The sequence below is a fragment of the Lethenteron reissneri genome, chromosome 21, assembly GCF_015708825.2.
Source record: "Lethenteron reissneri isolate LAM-NWPU_2019-01 chromosome 21, ASM1570882v1, whole genome shotgun sequence".
In the NCBI taxonomy this organism is placed as follows: Eukaryota; Metazoa; Chordata; class Hyperoartia; order Petromyzontiformes; family Petromyzontidae; genus Lethenteron; species Lethenteron reissneri.
This window is the reverse complement of record NC_083799.1, coordinates 14,128,201-14,149,398: the sequence shown is the minus strand read 5'-3', so window position 1 is coordinate 14,149,398 and position 21,198 is coordinate 14,128,201. Positions and strand designations below refer to the sequence as shown.

Sequence of the window (21,198 nt, the reverse complement as noted above, 5' to 3'; positions counted from 1 at the left end):
ATGCCGCATGCCTTCACAGATCCTTCCTGCGTGCAGCTGTTACCTTTGGCTGCGAATGATGACACACAGAAGTAGGTCAGCGTAGCGATGCTCACCACCCACACCCCCATGGCAGCCGCGTACGCTGTGGCTGCAAGACAAATGCCCGCATGCGCGCGCACACACGCACACAAAAAAACTAATTCACTTTTGAAAAATACGTCTCAGAAACGTCCGCGATCGCAGACTTCTCCGCGAAAAACGTGGCCTCTGCGGCGTAGACTACAACCGCGCCGTGCGTGTCAAGATAAGTTAGCGGACAGGAATTCCGTCATGTCCTGCACAACTAAAGGCAATATCATTCTGGCACAAAACAGCGATACGCTGTGCATGGTAGACCACAAATGGCCTACGCTGGCACTTTATCTGTGTCACGGGTGAGAAATTTTGGCAGGGAAAATGAGATCGGAAGAATGGTCAATACACATGGCAAGGAAACCGGTAATGTTTACCACTCAGGAGTCACTACTAAAATAGAATACTGAAGCAGCAACTATTCATTGTTCTTGGGACATTATTCGCGTTTTGGAGGTGAAAACTGTGGGCACAGAACTTTTCTGCAAAGTCAGCCCGAGGCAGACTTTCCTTCACAAGTGTCAAAGAAAAGCGGACTCGAAAGTGTCTCTTTGCTAAAATCACAATGGAGAGCGGAGCTCATCTCTGCTGGTGGCCCTGAGTCTGTGGTGGAAATTCCACATTCCAGTGGCAGAGGCTGGTATATCCAATTTTGCAAAGGTTAACGACTGTTGGTACTCATTTCACAACCCCAACACTTACCCTAACGGACTGTTAGGGTAAGTGCTGATAACAAGCACCTATGAAGGCCAGCACCACACCCGGCCACCTTTGTCTCACTAGTGGCGATGTTTGCACACTGCACTAAGTACTCAATTTGAGGCTGAGTCGACCTAGGGGAGACCCAGGACCAGTTCAGATCATCGTCACTGGCGATGACCCCAAGTGGCTATTGAACCTGGGTCGCCGGGTCCGTAGCGCAGCGTACTAACCGCTACGCTGCCGCTCCCCGCAAGAAAGTGAACACCTAGACTGCCACGTGTTTTTTACACCGTACACCCGGTCATATTTTTTTAAAGTGAAAAAAGAGGATTTGTGTGCTACATTGGCATGTACCGTACATAGATTGTGTACTCATGGATTACATGTCGATAATGCTACGCTACGGATTAAGATAACTACAAATGTAAACAACACGAGATGACAATGTGATTTAAAGTGTTATCTCCTCAGCCAGGTAATTCTATTACAATTAAAAAAAAATATCAAATGCATAATTACAATTGTTAAAACAATTATCGTGGCACTATTTCATGCAAAAGAAAATCCATGGAACAAGTAGCTGGAGCATTGTGTCCATTGGGATCTACGGATAAAATGCACATAACAAATGTAAATTATTATTTTATATATATGGAACTGAGCGAATGTTATGCAGGTTGTACCATGTAATTCAGTAAAATGTAAAGTGCGCAAGATTTAAAGAAGCTACATGTAAAATATTGCTCTCACAGACTTTGCATGTGAACCCCCAAAACGTAATGTCACCGCACACTTGAAGCGATACCGTTTAGCATTAATTGTCACATGAGTTAAAGAAATATTACTCATTGCCCAAGGCATAAGAGTTGAATAATTAACTTCCAACACACGTTTTGTAAGTATGCGGGTTAAGCTCTAAAGTATAAGAAAATTGCCGGAGTTGGCTGAAATTTGCCCCACTTAAGAGCTTAAACAATTGCTGAATTTTTGCGGTTTTAGTCATTCATTTGTGTCTGCAACTTGCCAGACAGCCACACTGTTCCCATCCGCATGTATACATTCGACAGTGCAAACATACGGTATGTACGTACATTATGCATGTAAATACATTGTATTGGTTGAAGGATATGACACAGAACCAAAGCAGACAAAGCACACCACACTCTGACATGTTTACAGAAGCCCCACCATACATTGTCGTCCTTGAGATGTTGTGACAATACAACAAGCCACGAGCTCGGAGGTTACTTTCTTTTCGACTCTCTTTTCGCCTGCCCCAATTTTTATTCTGCGCAAACCCCGCACCACAATGGGCCGCTGTAAGACCCCCTCAAGTAGAACGTTCCCTCTGTCTGACATACGCCGGCGGCAAGCCGTGGCACTGCGGCCCACTACTTTGAGGGCCTCTGCCACCGCCGCCACCACCACCACCACACGTGTTTCCTGTGATCACACCCAAAGTGAGCGGCATTGGCATTAAACTTCCACGTTGCGAGTGAGCAAGAGGGAGGGAGAGACAGTTCGCTGGTTTCGCAAACGAATAAATATCGCTCAGTGATAATGACGGTCACAGACGAGACTGGTAAACAAAAAACACGGCAATGCACTTGCATACTAAAGTGTACAGTGGAATGAATCGGAAGGCCGCAATGACTGAGGCAGTCTGCGTTCCAGTGCAACACCACTCCCATTAGGCAATGAGCCCAGTTCCTGGTGGCTTCTGCAGAATCTGCCAACAGCAGCAGAGGTGTCTGGCCAAAGCGGCCATCAATGAAGAGCTTGCACAGAAAAAAATAATAACTATTCAATTAATGGCGACGATGAACACCTGAGGGGTTTGTAAGCCTTCAAATCCAGGTCGGCTGATTTGGCTCTACATTTTTTTGGTTGGCCTCGAAGCATATACTTCTTCCGTACGTGCAGAGTTAATATAGGAAATAATTAGCTGCGGTATGGTTTATTTTGTTTTGGACAGTGGCCAATGTAATGTTAGTACACTATCAAGTCCATACCAACATTGTTTGTTGTGACAAATATGAACATATGCTGACAGGTTCAGCTAAATACCACGCTCTGCCGACTACCTTGTTCTTAAAAAAAAAGAAAGTCACACAAATGAGTGTGTTTAAGCCACCGTTGAAAATGCTCTTTGATGATGATTTTCTTTCTTTCCCAGTGTAGTTTCATCACTCACAGAAGCACACGAGGCACAGCTGCACTCGGGTACGGAACGAAAACAAAGAGGGAAAAACAGAAAAATAGTTGAGCGCAAGCCAAGAAGTCCGACGGTTTCACGTTTCCAAGTTCTGCAGACGACTTGCCCTCAATTTGCTGACAGCAACTGTGCCACTCTTGCAAGTTAAGATGCTCGAACAAGGCACATGTCCTTATTTCAATTCATAATCAGTCCAGTATCTTTAAAAGCCTAGTATTCCGAGATAACCGTCATTACAGGCGTATTTCCACGGAATGTTTTCGACATAATAGCGTCGTTGGTTTTTGCTTGACAATTGAACTCCTGTGAGAATAAGTACAGAGCCAATGAACTCGAAAAGTGGTATTCACTCTGACCCGAACCACAATGGCACACCAGACACACATTTTTATTTATTTAAAATGATGCCATCGGAAGGCGAGTGCTAGATACGGTGCAATATACGGCAGTCGTGAACTTCACCCCATCCATCTGCTCCTTCTGTTCACTCAACCTACTCACTATCACCCTCTGTTCTCTTTAGCAGCCCCATTTTCTCCTTCTCCCTCTCCACGATAGGTCAGCAAAGAGCCATTTACGTGCATCACAACCGCTGCCCCAAATGTCACCAGAGTTGATCACAAATTTGAACAACACTTTGTGGGATTTTCACAATGGGCTGTCGATGTCTGACTTCTTCCGGCTGTCCCATGGATAAACTGCTCCCCACCATAGACATTTCGAAATTTACACCGCTGGATGAGTGCTGGCAAAAGAGATGAGTTCTCGCCAAATGCTTATTTGAGCAAAAAAGCACTGCAACTTGCCTTTGATGGGAACATTAGTAACTAGCACAATGCTCCATTATTCGATACGTCAAGATGAAACGCTAAATTGAAATAAGCCGTTTTCATTATCAAGTGCTATAAAGAGTTCGCACTGCCTATATTGGGAAATACAATTACGATATAATTTGGACTTACAATGCGCTTATTCATCCAAATACAATTGCGTCTCAAATACAGCAATGGAAAAGGTTTGCCCTGCAGACAACTTTCATGGCCAATTCAGTTAAGCAGTTTGGCTGACAAAGCACTGTGCACTGCAGTGCTCATTAGGCTGTGATGGCATCATTAATTGCCAAAGGCATGCGTTTGATTAGCACAAATACACATCTTTCAATGCACTACTGCAATGCAGTGTACAGCATCTGCCACGCATACAAAATCCTGGATATATCTGGGCCCACGAAACAATGTTAACGTTCAATATGTGAATGTTTACAAAACGTTTCCGCAATTTGGCAGTGCAGATACGAGCAGCCTCAGCAATCTTGAAGTCCTGAAAAGAAAACCCTCAATGTAAACACAGAGGGCTTCTGTTTATGGCAGACTTTGTTTAAATGATCTTGGTTTAGCTACATGTCTACAAAGTTGCCTCTTGCAATCCCGGTTCTCTTCCGCAATAACCGAAAGACATTAATCCACAGACTCAAACAGTGCCATGACGATCAATATAGGCAGCTGACATGAAGTCTGCCATAAAGCTGCCAGACTACGTAGCCAAAGCGACTGCACGCAACTCTGCTTCGTTTTTTTACATGGCTGGAAAGCCCAGAGGTCAACAGGTTCGTAATTTGTACGGCATCGGTGGATCAATTTCTACAGCCGGCGGTGGCTAGGAGACGTTATCTCCCCTCACCTGATATACAGGAATGTCGTGGGTTCGATCTCGACCCTGACGCCTGCTGTATATTTGGGAGTTTGCATGTTCTCCCCGTTGGTCGCTTGGATTTTTCTGAGGGTCCTCCCTCCGGTTTTACCCTCCAAATGATCCTTATGGCCGTACCCCGGGGTACCAAATAATACTAAATTGGCGAGGCAATTAAATATTTTATTTCTGTGGCACTATATTTTCCAGGGGTGTACTTAACTCCGCGACTGGGGTACCAAATCAATCCGAAATCAGTGCTATCCGCGATGTCGAAACGCAGCGAGGACGATTGCGCTGAAACCCTGAACGCTCGCGGTACGCACCGTAGTGGTGCATTGTGTACAGCTCGTCGAGATGAGTCGACTGCCGCATCGCCAACCATCAACAGACTAAAAATGACTGCATCAGGGACATTATGCGAGAGCCGGGGTACTATGGTACCCGGGGGTACCGCCATAAGGTTCATATTTAGAAACATGCATACAGAGTATTTTTTCTGCTATAAATTTCCACGTGATAAGCCACTTCATTGAGCTATCATTCGTGGCCAAATCGCTTCTTAAGAAGAGGTATATAGCTCAGTGGGCCTTACCTGCTAAAATAAAATTTGTAAATGGTTAGTATAATCTCTACAGGAATGATCAAACTACCCCATTTGCTGCGAAGTGAAACATCAACATTCGCTCTAGAAAGCTACTGCGTGCCACTGACACAGCACACAAATTGTATTGCAGTAATGAATGTGAAAACTGCCCACTTAACAAATAATAGTCCACACAGCAATGGTCTCTCTCCGGGTTTACTTGGAAAGGGAAGTATGAATTTAAATTGGCTCTCACCTGGCTAAATACAATTATGCAAACATGAATAACACAAAACGTGCTTTTATTGATGTGAAGTACCAATCATTACTGCAGAAATGGAGATGTATGTACAGGGACTCCTCTACTTACGAACATTCGACTCATGAACTTTCAGAGATACGAACAAAACCTGTCCGTATGTCCAGTTGCCTGTTGGGACCGAGAGTCTTAAGTTCAACTGCAGTACAATAGATGGCGGTGGTGGCATCTACATCTCCAGATTATACAACTTTTAAATCCATTCCCCGTGTTGAGTGTACACGCCGTACAACAACGTTTGGAATCGACAGGAGAAAAATTTGACTTAGGAACAAATCGACTTATGAACAGACCTCTGGAACCCAACCCGTTCGTAAGTAGAAGAGTCCCTGTAATAATAATGTCTCGGTGACGCCAACTAATCGTCCACATGGTGGGCTCTGTTTGCTTAAATCAGTGCTTCTCAAATGGGGGGTCATGACCTCCTGTAATCAAGGGGGGGGGGGGGAAGTCTCTCCTCTACCTTTGGCTCTCTCTCGACCAATCCCTTGCTGGGCGTCTTCTCTCCCTGTATTTATTCCATCTTGTCTTTCTCCGCATCTCTCTCTCTCTCGCTCTCAGTCTCTCCCAATCTCTCCTTGTGTGTCTCTCTTCCCGTCTTCATCTCAATACCTCCGATTAGCACTGTTGGCTACGTACGGTGCGAAAGAAGTTCAACATACGTACATGCACCACGTCTCTTTCACCTACGCGTGTCTCTCTATTGCATGTGTTTTTCCGCTTGTGCGTGTGTATATCCCAAAACTTTGGTTTAAAAAAAACTAAAGCCATTCCAAGTTGCTGTTCCACGTTTTTGGAATCCCATTGCCGCTCAACTGCAGCTTGGTTCCCTCCCATCACTCCCCCTCTTTATTTGCCCGTAACTGTCGACCAAACACACCGAGCATGCTTGCACCTGGACCTCATTTTTTTCTTTTGGAGCCTCTTACTCCCCGCGCGCGTTTCGTTTACGACCGTTAAATGCCCTTCTTGTTAGCCGTGCAATAGCCCTTCAGGACCCCGCTGTACTTACTCGTTTGTTTGTTGGTCTTTATTTTGTTGTTGTTGCTGCTGCTGCGCTCACGCACCACGGGAGATACATAGCCAGGCTACTGGCTAAACCGGACCGGCGTGTAACAAATCAAAAAAACGAAACCTCTTTCCCCGTCTCTCTCTCTTGTCTCTCTCTGCATGTCTCCACTGTGTCTATTCCTTTTCTTTCTCTCCATCTTCTTATATAATGCCCTCTTGTAAATCGCTGATATTTCTCCCACTGTTCTCAATCTCATTGTATTTCACTTCCCGTCTTTCCTCTCGTCTCTCTCCCTCGCCTCTACTCATGTTTCTGTCCTTGCGTATCTCTTCCGATCTCTCACGATCCTATACGCGTGTGTGCGCACACGTGTTTGCGAGTTTTGTGTACGTGTATTCATATTAATTTTGGTATGTGTAAAGTTGCATGCATAAATACGTTGTAGGAGTGTTCAGACACGTCCATGTTTGTATTTGTGTATGCTGAACTTTTTTCGCACCGTACATAGCCAACCGTGCTATTTGGGAGTTGCGACGGACGGACAACAAACCAGTGGCTTCCTAATATCACAAGGAAGATCATTTCAGACGGCCGCAGAAGCGCATCTGAAAGCGCGCGACGCAGTCACCGTCTTTGGTCGATGGTCAGCCAAAAGCCGCTGCGAGGATGACCGTGAGAGTTCGCTTGATGATGGTTTATGCTCCTTGACCAGATCAGCAAGGTCTTGTGGTTCATTTGTGGCAAGCACTTTGTGTGTGTAATGAGTGCGTTTAAAAATGTATTAGTTCAGCAACCGGCAGCCAATGCAGTTGGGCGAGCTACGGGGTGGACAAATGATAGCTCAACGAAGTGGCTTATCATCACGTGAAAAATTATTGCAGCCAAATACTCTCCACGCATGTTGATTCTAAATGTAGATATAAATACAGGAGGACCCGGAGAAAAATCCACGCGGCCACGGAGAGAGAGGAGTCAGGGGTAGGGATCGGAACCCACGACCTCCTGTATACCAGGTGAGGTAGTACATGTTGTTTGTCGTTTATTGTGAACATTCCGTCACAGTTCCTATGATCACTGTTTCATTGCTTTATTTTGGTGATTTCGAAAAGTTTACTGGTTTGGCCACGTTTGTTTGTTGTAGTACGGAGTAAGACTGATGGCCTTAATCTAAGTTGTCTTGTGGTTGTTGTTGTTGTTGTTTGACTTGCATCCCACTGGGATTTTTGCACACAGAGTTGGTGTACGGTGTTATTTTCTGAAATATTTTGCTGTCTTTTCTTGGATTTTCTGTTTGCACTCAGTCACATTCACTTTGAGATGTTTTCTTGTTCATGTTTTTGTTTTTTGTTTGTTGCGGTTGCACCCGATTCAAGGCTCACAGGGCTATACCTAATAAATGAACTTGAATGAACTTGAGGTAGTTAGCACGCCCTAAAATAATCTAAAGTCAACTGAGCAAGTTGTCCCTCATAAAGCAGCGTCACTCCCAGCACAGCTGTGCGCGGGGAAAGAAGTGACTCAACCAGTTTCTTTTGTCACGTGAAGCTATTTGGGTTTTTTTTTTAAACCTAAACAAAACAACTAACGTATAAACAGCTCCGACGCATTGTAAGCGTCTTACTTTAAGACGTAGTGTTTCTTTCCTTAAAAAAAATCCTAGTCCGACTGCAGCTGCTCAGTGGGATGTGCTCAATCATGCTGGAAGCCACAGGAATTGGGCACTGGGGGTAGATTCATCATCTTCAACATCAGCAGCTGATAAACTGTCGTCGGTGGCGCCAGCCTGGTTATCACGTCACCCATCACCCAACGAAAAGATAAAAAGGTCCGATGCCTTTCGAACGGCTCTGGTATTTCTTTTACAAGCAGAATTAATAACAATAGAATTTTGATTTAAAGCTTTCGTGACTGCAGGGATTCATATTCTTGGTTCTTTCGGTAAAGTCACGTAGAAGGGAAATAATAAATAATACAATTATAAAACAATAAAAATTCTCACGACGTTTCGACTGCAACATAAGCAATCGTCATCAGGTGTGAAATCCACGTGAACCAAAAATAACAATACAACTAATAACATTACGTTGCACTTAAAAAATGTGCAGTGTATGCGACGTTTAGTCACGAACAGCCGAGAAGATCTTTAAACGCGTCACAAAATCGTGAGCGGGATGTTTAAATCTCGCATTGATCGGCAAGGCATGTGCACTCGTCACCTAGACGGGCTCGCGTGTCCGTTATCTCACGAGTGAATTCCCCACAGCTTCAATTGCTCACAAACACACACACACAATCATTTTTTATAATACATAGGGGGAAAAATACCAATGTTTACAAAATACATTAACTTCTCCAAAACACACAAGTATGTGCTAAAATAACGGTATGATTAGGAAGCCACCGGAGCTATGCACTTTTAAATATAAATTGAAATCTCGTTTCTTGCTAACTGCTTTTCGTGTTGACTTTGTTGTCCTTCCCCCGCACCTCCGATGAGCGATGAGCGCGGTTGGCTACGTGCGGTGCGAAAGAAGTTCAACGTACATAGAATCACGCAGAGACCCATACACTCGCATAGAGACCCATAGCTTGTTTGTCCTTCCCCTGCACCTCCGACCATCACGGAGACAGAGAGCGGTCGGAAAGAGGAATATCGAGTGTGGCGTAGACTGCTCCACCTTCATGTGTAAAACGTGCCGAATAACACATTCCTGCGGAGGGAGCTGGTAGGAACGTTGGGTTGCTCGGTCAATGGCCAGGGTCAACGGCGGCGTGGTGTATCCGCAAAAATGCCGGACTGTGAGGGCCGGCACAAGCCGGCGTGAGTAGGTTAAACGTTGAGTTTTATAAGGGCATCACGGGGTGACCAGCCCCTCCCCACCCAGCCCCACCCACCCAGCCCCTCCCCACCCTCCCCACCCAGCCCCACCCCACCCAGCCCCTCCCTGCACAACGGACGGACGGACACAATAATCCCCTGTGGGCTGGTGTAACCAGGAGGTTCCTACCAGTATTAAACACGTCGTTTAAATCAATGTTACGCTACAGCGGTTCTCAACTCGAGCCCGACCCGCGGGATCACCGTCAACCAAGAGGTGGTGTTCGAGGGGACGACCTCGACGGCGTTTTGCGATTCAAAAGAAAACAAATTGCATTGGCAACAGTTCCGCAGAACACAGGTTGGGAACCACTCGTACAATGTCAACGGATAAGGGGGTGCCGGCCGCGGTGGCGAGATGTTAACTGCCTCGCCTGGTATACAAGAGGTTGTGGGTTCGATCGCAAGCCTGGTGGGTGCTCTACCCTGTGGCCACGAGTATTTCTCTCCGTGTCCTCTGGTTCTCCCCTCCACGTTTAGAAACGTGCGTGCAGAGTATTCGGCTGCTGTAAATGTCCACGTGATAAGTCACTTTGTTTGTTGAGCTGTCATTTGGGGTCAGGTCGCTGATAAAAAAGAGCTACATAGCTCAGTAGGCCTTACCTGCTAAAATAAAAAAAAATGCATTCATAGTTTAAAACGCCCCATCACATATAAAGACAGTGTTTTGATATGCATCGAAGTGGGCCATTTAAAAATAAAAAAAATGCTCAGCTTGAAACGCACGAAATTTGTACGCACTGTTATAACAGGCACAAATTACAGCGATTACAAATGAGGGGACGCTTTTCAGATACGTTTGCTTGGCTGCATTAATGCTGGAAAACAAAAGCCACTGCCAAGAAGGGCAGAAGTTGGATTCACTCCACACGCAAGCGCTGCTGTTACACATGCTCGTCCGTCACGAGTGAAGTGCACCGGAATCTATCAACCCCCTCCAACCCCCCCGGCTGAGATGCTCCCGTGAAAATAACAAAACGTGGAGCGGACCACTCATTATCATCAGCGTCGTCGTCGTCGTCGTCGTGATCCATGGGAAGATAGCCCCGTGGGTGTCCACGGCACATTTCGTAATTTGTTACCACTTCCACCTCTCTGGTGCCAATACGCTCAGGTGGTGCCCCATCTCTCTGGCACCAATCTCTTGATGTCGTCATGAAGCCATTCTCCGTGAGGTCTTCCTCTCAATCCGCTTGCTTACCTTCCCCCCCACACGAACAACGCCACGCCATGCCTGCCCGCTGAAATTGAGACCCTGGCAAACGATTCTAAGCGACCAGACGTACAGTAATGACACGGCATACTGCTCCATAGCTTGGCGCCAACGATCATGGTAACTGTACGCACATTAAACATTTATTAGTTTATACTCATGGTACTGAGCGCCTCTCCGAGCCACCAGTCGTGTCCGAATGTCGGCGCATTTGTTCATATGAAGAGTAATGCAAGCAATTGTCATTTTTGTTTGCTAGAACCGATGGCTCGCCTGCTATGTTAATCGAAATAGATATGAACGGCACCGTCGAGTAAGAAGGCTTGTGTGGATCGAACGCATTTCCTATAAATGTCCGACAGTCTGAAAAAGCTTATGGAAATGCATTACTGTAATAAAGTTTGTTGTGGTCGTGAAATGTTTGCTGGCATTTTCAAAGCCAGTTTTTTTTATGACACATACTGTAATCCTGTCAACGGGCACACCACAATTCTGTCGCCCATCTCCTCCAACAGGTCCGATAAGACGTGGATGATTAGACCAGATACACTTACAAACACGAGTTCGCTCTAAGTCGGAGGCACTTCTGCCAGCATTGGCATGAGAAACTAATCGGTGGACTGCTCCTTTACCTTCGTGGGGTTTTTGTGTTACCGTATGTGGTCAATGTATCGTCAACTACCAAGCAAACGGAAGTCCAACGTGTCCGATAAGACGTGGATTATTCGACCAAATATCCTTCCAACGCGAGTTCGCTCTGAATTGCAGGCACTTGGCTTGAGCAACTGACTGCTGCTGGACTGCCCCCGCTACCTTTGTGGATTTTTTGTTACCGTTATGTGTCCAATGCATGTATGATCAACTAACCAAACACATGTAAGCTGCACAATTAATTGACAAAGCGCTCTCCCTTGCGCGGCGCAACACATCACAGCGATGCAGATGGTCGCAATGCCCCGATTATGGTGGCGAATTCCACACGGCGCACTGAAAACACCACACCACCCCCCCAAAAAAAGCACGCAATATTGGCACTCATACCAGTAACACTCATTAGCAGCAACGCAAGGTGGTGTGTACAAGGTGTTCGCAACTGTGTGATGTGTGCGCGCAATTTTTTTCTAATACATTTTAAGACTTAACTATTATTTATCTTCATTTCTGAAAGACTTGCCGTGACACGTACGCGTGCGAGAGGACAGGGGCTCGTTAGCAATGCCGGAAGAGAAAAAATGGCATTTTTTTACGGTGGTTTAGCCAAGAAACAGATGTACATACAGTGCAAGAATAAAAAGAACGCTATGCAATGCAAAAGCCCCTTAGTGAAGCATTATGTGGCTCAAAAAAACTGGCCTGCCTTGCGCTCAAGATTTACTTCGATTCAATAACATCCACGACGTGTTTCCTAATATTGTACATACATATAGTGTGTGGAGTAATTTTAGAAGCAAACATGGCCCATGCAGAAAACGCAGCTGTGGCTTTCGGCAACAGGCCTATTATTACATTAATACCGTTTCAATTTATTTAATTTATTTTAGTCCGGTCCAAACTCTACATACAAAAGCCTACAGGACTGGTACTCAAAAGTGGATTTTTTAAAATATATATAATGTTTGCGATTTTATCTGTAACCGAATGAAAACGACGGTGAAAAATGGTCACCGGTTTGCCGCACACATAGCAACGTTTCGGCAAAAAACACTAATGCTTTCCCTCTTCAACTGAGAAGCAAAGACGTAATGTTCATCACGCTTGCCTTGCAACCCTGACGCCGCCGGTTCGACTCCAGCTCCCGGCAGGGTGTGTGAAACAGTGGGGAAGGAAGGGTTGATTCAATTTCCCTGCCTCTGTCCACCCCAGCAGTTGAATGTGCACTTTTTGTTGTATTGACTGTCAGATTGTGTGCGGCGGTGGGGTAACGTGTGGGTACGTCCCCGCCTCTTCCAACACGTCTGGGTCAGCATGGAAGAGGAGCAGAAGAGACGCACCCTTGAGATGTCCTCCCATAAGAGGCCCTGCCACCACCCAAGTGCTTCAAAAGCAGGCAGGGTTGCACATTTCCACCTTCTACCTAAACAGAGAACCAGACGTACCACACGGGGGATTAACTGGACCTACTGTAAAAATTTTGATTTAAAACTTTCGTGACTGCAGGGATTCATATTCTTGGTTTTTTCGGTAAAGTCACGTAGAAGGGAAATAATAAAATAATACAAATATAAAACAATAAAAATTCTCACGACGTTTCGACTGCAACACTAGCAATCATCATCAGGTGTGAAATCCACAGCAAGAAAATTTGAAAAAACGTCGTGAGAATTTTTATTGTTTTATATTTGTATTATTTTATTATTTCCCTTCTACGTGACTTTACCGAAAGAACCAAGAATATGGACCTACCGTAGCTATGTACGTATGTCGAACTTCTTTCGCACCGCACGTAGCCAACCGCGCTAATCGGAAGTGCGCGGTGGTGGTGGGGGAACAACAACAAACTAAACGAAGGTGTAGGAGACGAACCACCGATTAGCACGGTTGGCTGCGTGCGCTGCGAAAGAGGCTCAACATACACACGCACCTTTACATCATCCGCACCTAGCTTACACAACAAAGGCTCATTCCTAACAGCGTGCTTCAGCCGCACCGAACCTCACAAAAATAGTATTCAGGGCCTACCTTGGCTCCTCCCACCCTCAACCAGTATATATACAAATACTGTGTTCTTGGAATTTCTCTCACTTGATACAGCTATCATGCTGTGACGGTTCAACCTGAAGACGGAAGCTTATGTTGCCTCCGAAACGTCGTGATTTTTATTTTATTTTACTTTCATTAATTTGAATTTTTTACCTACGTGACTTTACCGAAAAAAAACCTAAGAATATGAATCCTTGCTGTCACGAAATTCAAATCTAGAATTAATACACACACGCGTTCACGCGAGGGGGCTCCCACCGACCAAGCGGAGTCGCACGCGCTCACCGTGCCAATCGGCGCACTCATTGCCAAGATTCCACGCGAAATAAATAGTCGACGGTTCCCGACTTTTGTAACTGTTAATGGATAATAGGAACGGTCCACCGGTAGTCGTTTAACAACCCGACTAAAAGCTCTGCTTGTTCACCCCCCCACACACCCACACACACACACCCCCCCTTCGCTCATTGGGAGCCAGTTTTGTTGCGGCGCTTCCCAGCACTTTGCCTCGCAACAGGAGCGCATCCAAGGCAGCGCTGCACATGCCAAGGAAAATTACTTTGCAAGATGCGTGGGGGTGGGGGGTAGATTCAGGCTTGGCAGCAAACGAGCGCCTCCAGACCGTGTGCTCCACATGAGAATCAACCCAGAATAACATTTTCCCAGCTCACCATCCACCAGCCCACCCGCACAGACTCAAGATTAATCAGTTTTCTTTTTCGTCAAGTTCAGCTCATGGCAAATTTAGCAAAACAACATCGAGGGTATTTTGAAATTGTAATTCCTTTGTTGTTCCGCTTTATATAACCTTTCCAGATAATCGCTTTATGAGCAAGCAAGAATTTGGAGGACTTCCAAAACATAAAGTCTAAAACAAAATTTTTATCTACAAAGCGTATGAAAGAAATAACTTTCTAAACCGACTAATCCTTAGCAGCGGTGCACAGGAGGTGATTAAAAGCGAAGAGTTTAATGCAACGGCAATGGGTCGTGTATTTTATTTCATTTCGCAAAAAATGAACAATATGCAATATGCAAATGCAGTGGTATACGTAACTCAATTTTCTGTTATATTGCACGTTCCAATTTCATGCAAAATAACATTCTACACCTGTAATGGGGGAAATGACGCAGACAAATGTGAAATAGAATGAGGTGAACGAGTGTTGCTCGAATAACATTTACAACACAGCACATAAATGTGGAGCATGAATACTGACAAATAATATACTGGATAAACCAAATTTAGTATCATTCAAATATTTTTTTTACTCACCACAAACTTGGCTATTTTCCAACAAACGTATCATATTTATAACACGACAACCTTTCAAATAATCTACTGCTGATGAAAATTAGCCAAAAAGGTTTACAACATAAGTAACGGTAATGATTATACATTATAAAGAGTTCATTAAAAAAGAAACCAGTCCTAGCTCCATCATGCAGAATTAAACATTTGGTTGTAAAGTAGCCCTCGCAGGATTCTCTAAACGTTAAATAAATGACCACCGAAGCCAAACACACGCGTGCGATTTCGGCTCGCGTTGAGCAGCCAACACAATTTGCGTCTGTGACTGAATCTGTAACCAAAGGGCCCCCCACTCGTGCACGGGACCAGCGTTACATTTACCAAGCTGAGAAAGGCTTTGTTCCAACCCACCTGCTGCACCACCAAGTCGCGCCTGCCACGTCGCTCAATCGTTCCCGGACGGTCGCTATTTACACGCTTTCATTTAACTCACTCTGTCTGTTTGTTGTTGTTGTACCCTCAAATCTTGTAACTCAATTTTAACCCACTTCCCAATGTGGTATCGACAGCAAACTTGGTATACGTATGTCATACTGATGACAATAATATATTCTATCATAAAAAATATATATATCTTCTTGGTTCTTTCGGTAAAGTCACGTAGAAGGGAAATAATAAAATAATAAAAATAAAACATAATAAAATAATTCTCACGACGTTTCCGCCACAACGCAAGCAGCCGTCCTCAGGTGAAGAACAGGTCTGTCTTTCCCTTCTATGTGACTTAACCGAAAAAACCAAGAAGATGAATCCCTGCAGTCACGAAAGCTTTAAATCGAAATATATATTTTTAAACAATCTTTTTTAAAGGTTAGGTTTCGGCTTGGGTCTAATTGTCCACGCTCAACTGACGTTGGCTGTAATTGGCCACGGTCACTTACATTATGGCAAGCTTCTGGGCCACTTCCTGGAGTCGTGGAGTTCTTCCATTCCTAGTACATTTCATAAAAGCGTGTTTTTTTAAAGTTTTTAAAAAAATATTACTTATACATACAGCATCGTGATTTTTTTAATGCTTGATACGAGTACGGCTACCAATTAAGGCTTCGGAATAACACCAGAGTGGAATGAATGGCCAACGGGGAAGGAGTTGCGACACGGCTTAACAACAAGCATCAAAGTTGGCCAAATTGTTTATTATCACCGATTCACAGGAATGACTAGAAAAGAAGATTACACAGGCTGTCCCCCATCCCTCCCTGTGTAATTATAGTGCGACAGATGATTCACTGTGCCCCGACTACTACTAGTAGCCTGTTATTGCACCAAAGGACAATACACCACTCGAACACGATTACAGACAAGCCCACAACACAGCGTTGCACAACCGCACAGCTCTTGAAACAAACACAATTCAATCTCCTTCAGGGAAAATGCAGTCGTCTTATCTGGAAGGTCAGATGGAATTTGAAAAAAAACCAGGTAAATTCGAAGTGGAGCAGCAAACACTTGCAATTATTCACAGTTTAGTTAACGGTAGCAATCCCTCAAAGCATTCCACGCGGACAACAGGCCTATTACGTGTAAGTGCAACCGTCTTCAAAACCATTGGAGTAGACTACAATAACTCCGATTGTCCTCTACGTGTTGGATCAACAGAAACAAAAGTTGTTTAAATTGTACAACAGTGGCTTACAGGCACGCTCGCGCACACACACACACACACAAACATTTACACGCGCGCGCACAAAGAAAACGACACACACAGACACAATGGGCCTTATAAATCATACAAACTCATATCAGCTTTACAGCCTCATCTTCCTCTTGGGAATTTCCAAGCAGCAGCAGCTGCCAAACCAACGGTGCGTGCAAGGAAGCCAGACAAGCCCACGTGAAACACAGCCACCTTTAAAGCAGTCTTGCACCTTTACAGTCAAGGTCTCACCTCGTCTGCATAGGCAGCCCGCTGGGGTATAATACAGAAAGGGCAAGACGGAACACACAAAGGGGGCAAATGATAACGAACAATAGTTCCCCTAATACGATGTGTCGCGGTTTCAATTAATCAAACTCGGCTGCAAGGTACGGATAGAAGTTGCCACACGGCCAGGCTAGTTAAAGTACATTCAATCAATGTTATTTTCAAGATTTACATTGACCAAGGTTGTATTAATCAATAGGGTAAATCACATGGAACCCTATACCCTTTCGCATGACTATTGGGGTCAGCTATTATTGATTGTAAAATGAGAAAACCAGTGACTACATTCGGACCAAAATAGCTCGGTTGAGAGGAAATTATTGAAACTGTATACGTGGAGAAATTATGAACAATATTTTGCTGGTTTACCAAAGACCAGTAAACATTGCCATCATGTTAAAATACAATATAGTACGTATGTTTCAACATCGGTTACTTAGAAACTATAGAAATAAAACGAGTCAATTACATTTAAATTGGCATGCAAATACATTATTAAAAGTATTAAAATAGTTTAGCACATGCTGGACATGTAATATTTTGTCAATCTAATTATCTTTGGCCCTATTTCTTCCTATTAACTGGAATTTTCCCAAAATGCATTGTAAAGCAGCTTCCTGATACAATCTTTTCACAGATAAATAACCACGTGGTAATTTATTCCGAACACCCATGTTTATCCACACACGGAGCAGAGACACACACATATTTTTTTTTACCAGGTAATGCCCACTGAGCTATATAGCTCTTTTTCAGAAGCAACCTGGCCACAAATAATATCTCAACGAAGTGGCTTATCATGTGGAAATTTATAGCAGGCAAATACACTAAATGTATGTTTCTAAATGTGGAGAGAAAATCCGCAGGACCAGGAGAAAAAAATCCATGCGACCACAGGGATAACATGCAATCTCCAAATATGCAGGCGTCAAGGTCGGGATCAAACCCAAAACCTCCTGCATACCAAGCAAGGTAGTTAACATCTCACCACCGTAGACAAGGAAATACAGACAAAAAAGACAGACACATGAAGCCAGGGAAACACTTATCATTTTCTGTAAGTGGGCTTGGGCAGGACACATCACGAGTCCTTTGTGTGTCTCCATCTTTGTATATTTCCATGTCTGTGTATCTCTGTGTCTCGCGTGTGTCTCGCGTGTGTCTCCGTGCTTGCGTGCGTTTGCTTCTCTGTATCTCTGGCGCGTCTGTTGCTCACGTGGACATACAGAGAGACAAGATGCGTGTCTTTGAAGCACAGCGCCGGGTGCAAACACGCTGTGCTTCAAAGAGCCTGCTGCACTAATAAAGACTTGCACGGCAAATTCACCCCGTTACCAGCAGGTTATCCGCCCGCAGATAATCGCCAGCAAGTCATTACTGCTATGATTATTTCACGGATAAGAGTCGCCGAGAGGTAAATTCATCCTACTATCCCGCAGAGGTTTTCTGCGATTTATTTTCCTGTGCAGCTAATCAAATCGCAAATAACCTACATATAATAGGATATTGTTGTATTGATATTGATATATATTGGTCCCCCAGATATATATTCATCTCCCATATTACCATTGATAACAGCAATTATTTAATGTTAGCAGAGCTCACCTTAAGGCCCAGAATCAGTACCTAAGAGGGAGGCCTTGTCCGTCCCTCACAGCAACTCGCTCCGGAAGTACGGCTCAATAATAACAGTTCCTGCAGCAAGCTGCCCGGCTCCCATTTATAATCGTGTAACCCACTTGAGCTGGAACACCCCGAGTGCCGATGTCGAAGTCGCAGGGTCAATATGGGAACGAGGCGCCTGTGCCCAAGCTTTCTTCGAAGCACAAGAGGCACGTGGCCAACAAAATCATAAAAAATTAACCCGTAAAAACAAAGTTTTTCACTATAAATCCTTTATATGCGTGGCGGCTAGAGTCCTCTCGTCCTCTGGCTTGAGAAGGCTGCCACCTATGGGTCAGATGATTGCCTGCCACCATTAAGCAATTGGTAATTAAATATAATTTTTTATTCCTAAAAAGTGTAAAATTTTGGAATTTTTTTTCACGAAAATTAATTGTCACGCACAACGAGTCTGTGTGGAAAATGTCAGCTTGACTGGATCACGGGAAGTGGGTTAAAAAACGACCGAAAGATTTGCACAGTCGTAAGCGCGCAAGCCAGCAAAGCAAGTGAACTTAATATAAAGGATTTAAAAAATAGATCAGACGTCACATAGCCTACCGTAAATCCAGGCGCAAGTTCAACTTGGTCTGTAACACTCTTAGTATTTTTTCGGTAAAGTCACGTAGGTAAAAAATGAAATTAAAATTAATAAAATAAAATAATAATAAAAATCACGATTATTATTTTATTTTCACGAAAGCTGTAACAACTTTTTAGATCACTATCTGACCACCCCTCCACCGACGTCAAGGGTAAGGGGCAAATCAAGGGCAGGGCGGATGGAGCCATAAGCACCAAGCCTCATCGAGTGTCAGGGCCGATGGCCAAGCTCTGCTACTGCTGTTCCAAGTGAGAATCGGAATCTTTATTTAGACTGGAGGAATCCGATGAGCTATGAAGCTCTTTTTTCACAGACGTCCAGTATGGGCGGATCAAGTAATAATGGAAACGAAGTAGAAAACTGGCAAAAAACTGCAATGCCTTGGGCAAAGTCCAGGCTAAGTCAAATTTACATCTGCATATTCTAAATGTCACAAATGTAGATTACCTTAGGCCAATTCATGGCTTTCATACTGTAAATTCCATATTCATGGCTTTAGTGGACACGTTTGAGCAAATCATTTTATTTTACAGACGTATATTTTATATTCCCACATCTCAATAAACCTCAGAATGTTATTAATTTGAATAATCTCAATGCTAGCTTTACTTACATTAAATAATGTACTGCAGTTTTACTCGTAACTATAGTTGAAAAGTTTGTTGTATTTTAAATTTCAAGAATGTTAAAATGATGACCGTCTGTCTTGTAAAATAAAATCGGCGGTATGAAATGTACCAATATGCACCCAGAGCGAAGTGGCTCGAACTACTACTGCCTCAAAGAGAAAGTGCGATAATACTACCCGTGCTGTTCCCTGTTATTAAGCATTCAGACAAAAACGAATCCATATCAGCATGGAGTGGATAATATGATCAATGGAAAAAGATGAGGTTTGAGCATAGTTTCCCTGCAATGGCTATTATAGTTTTGGTCTCGACTGTCCCAGACATAAACCCAACAATGCCATGAGACGAAACAAAAGATACAATTGAAATAGCAATCAATGCCGTGCACGAAACACACTGGGAGATTGGTTACTTTAACATACAAGACAAAACGTAAACAGTACGAATACAATTGCAGAACCGTAAATTTATTTTACAGCCCAAGACGCAACTTTGAACTTCAAAAGAAATGAAGCGTCATAGTTTGACATTGGCGTGTACGGTCCGAACTGCCGCAAGACGTTTCTGTGCCGAAAAAACTCTATTCTGGAGTAGCTCATAAAAATACCAGACGTCCAGATAACGTCTGCACAATGGTCCCATTCTAGACTCATATCCAGTTAGGAGGCTTGGTCTGTAAAATCAAGAAAAACAGCAAAACTGAGGGGGGGGGGGGCTGTTGTCCCCAACGTAAAAGGTAAATGAAATAAAACAATGTAACTTTGTCCTTTACATTCAAACTAAAATTGGCACCAATATAAACACTGAAGGAAACATTGGCTGAAACCTAGCGGTGTTTAATCATTCATGTGAATGACTCGCTTCGTGAAAGTTACACAATTATAGATTCCAAAATCAATGCCAATGTCAGAAGGCGAACCCAATTAAACATATTTTAAGCATCACGTTATCCTAAATTCTCAACAAAAAAAACAGCTAAAAATTACCGTAGCTTATATAATGAGCCCCAGAAAACTTTCAACACTCTTCACGACTACTAATAATGTGTGAGCAGTGTGTGAATTCTATCAGCAATTTCGAGCGCAAGGGTGTCATTGAAAGCCAAGCATGCCTGAATTTGCAAGACTGACATGAATGCGCCTAAGCCATCAACAACTCAATTTTCTATATCTAGAGACTCAGAGATGACAAGAAATATCTACAAACCTTCATGACACATTTTATAATTCCACTGCACATGCATACATATTCTGAAAAAGCCACAGTGAAGTGTGTTCATATTTGGTATACAATGGTAAACGTTCAAAAATATAAAATTCGCCTTTAAGTGTACACACTCAGAATAAAATATGCAAAATGCTTTATGTTTCATCATTTTACTATTACTACATAATAATGGCATAATAAAATAAAATACAAAAAGCATCGACATAATCTAGAATGATGAAGCAGCTACACTGAAACTGATTGAAGTGACAAAAATCAAATTATAAGAGGAGGCAGAGGCATGGAGTTTGCACCCTTCCCAAGGGTATTCACATTCATGTTACAGTATATTTCCTGAATATTCTATAGGAAAATATTACTATGCAGTCATCAACCACAAGTTCTATCCACTGCCGGACAAAGGCCTCTTCCA

The 21,198-nt window shown here is 43.7% G+C and overlaps 1 protein-coding gene across 2 annotated transcripts in view; it reads right to left on the bottom strand.

Moving 5' to 3' along the window:
- Positions 1–21,198, bottom strand: part of LOC133345275 (activin receptor type-1-like) — a 50,331-nt gene that overhangs the window by 20,605 nt on the left and 8,528 nt on the right. The window contains exons 2-4 of one of the 2 annotated variants that reach the window (XM_061555891.1): positions 12,720–12,802; positions 2,951–3,029; positions 44–130 (exon numbers count right to left, since the gene is read on the bottom strand). In XM_061555891.1, the coding sequence (XP_061411875.1) occupies positions 44–110 (67 nt within the window). In that variant the 5' untranslated portion in view covers positions 111–130; positions 2,951–3,029; positions 12,720–12,802. The remainder of the gene's footprint in view (positions 1–43; positions 131–2,950; positions 3,030–12,719; positions 12,803–21,198) is intronic. The other variant, XM_061555890.1, reaches the window with a different exon arrangement.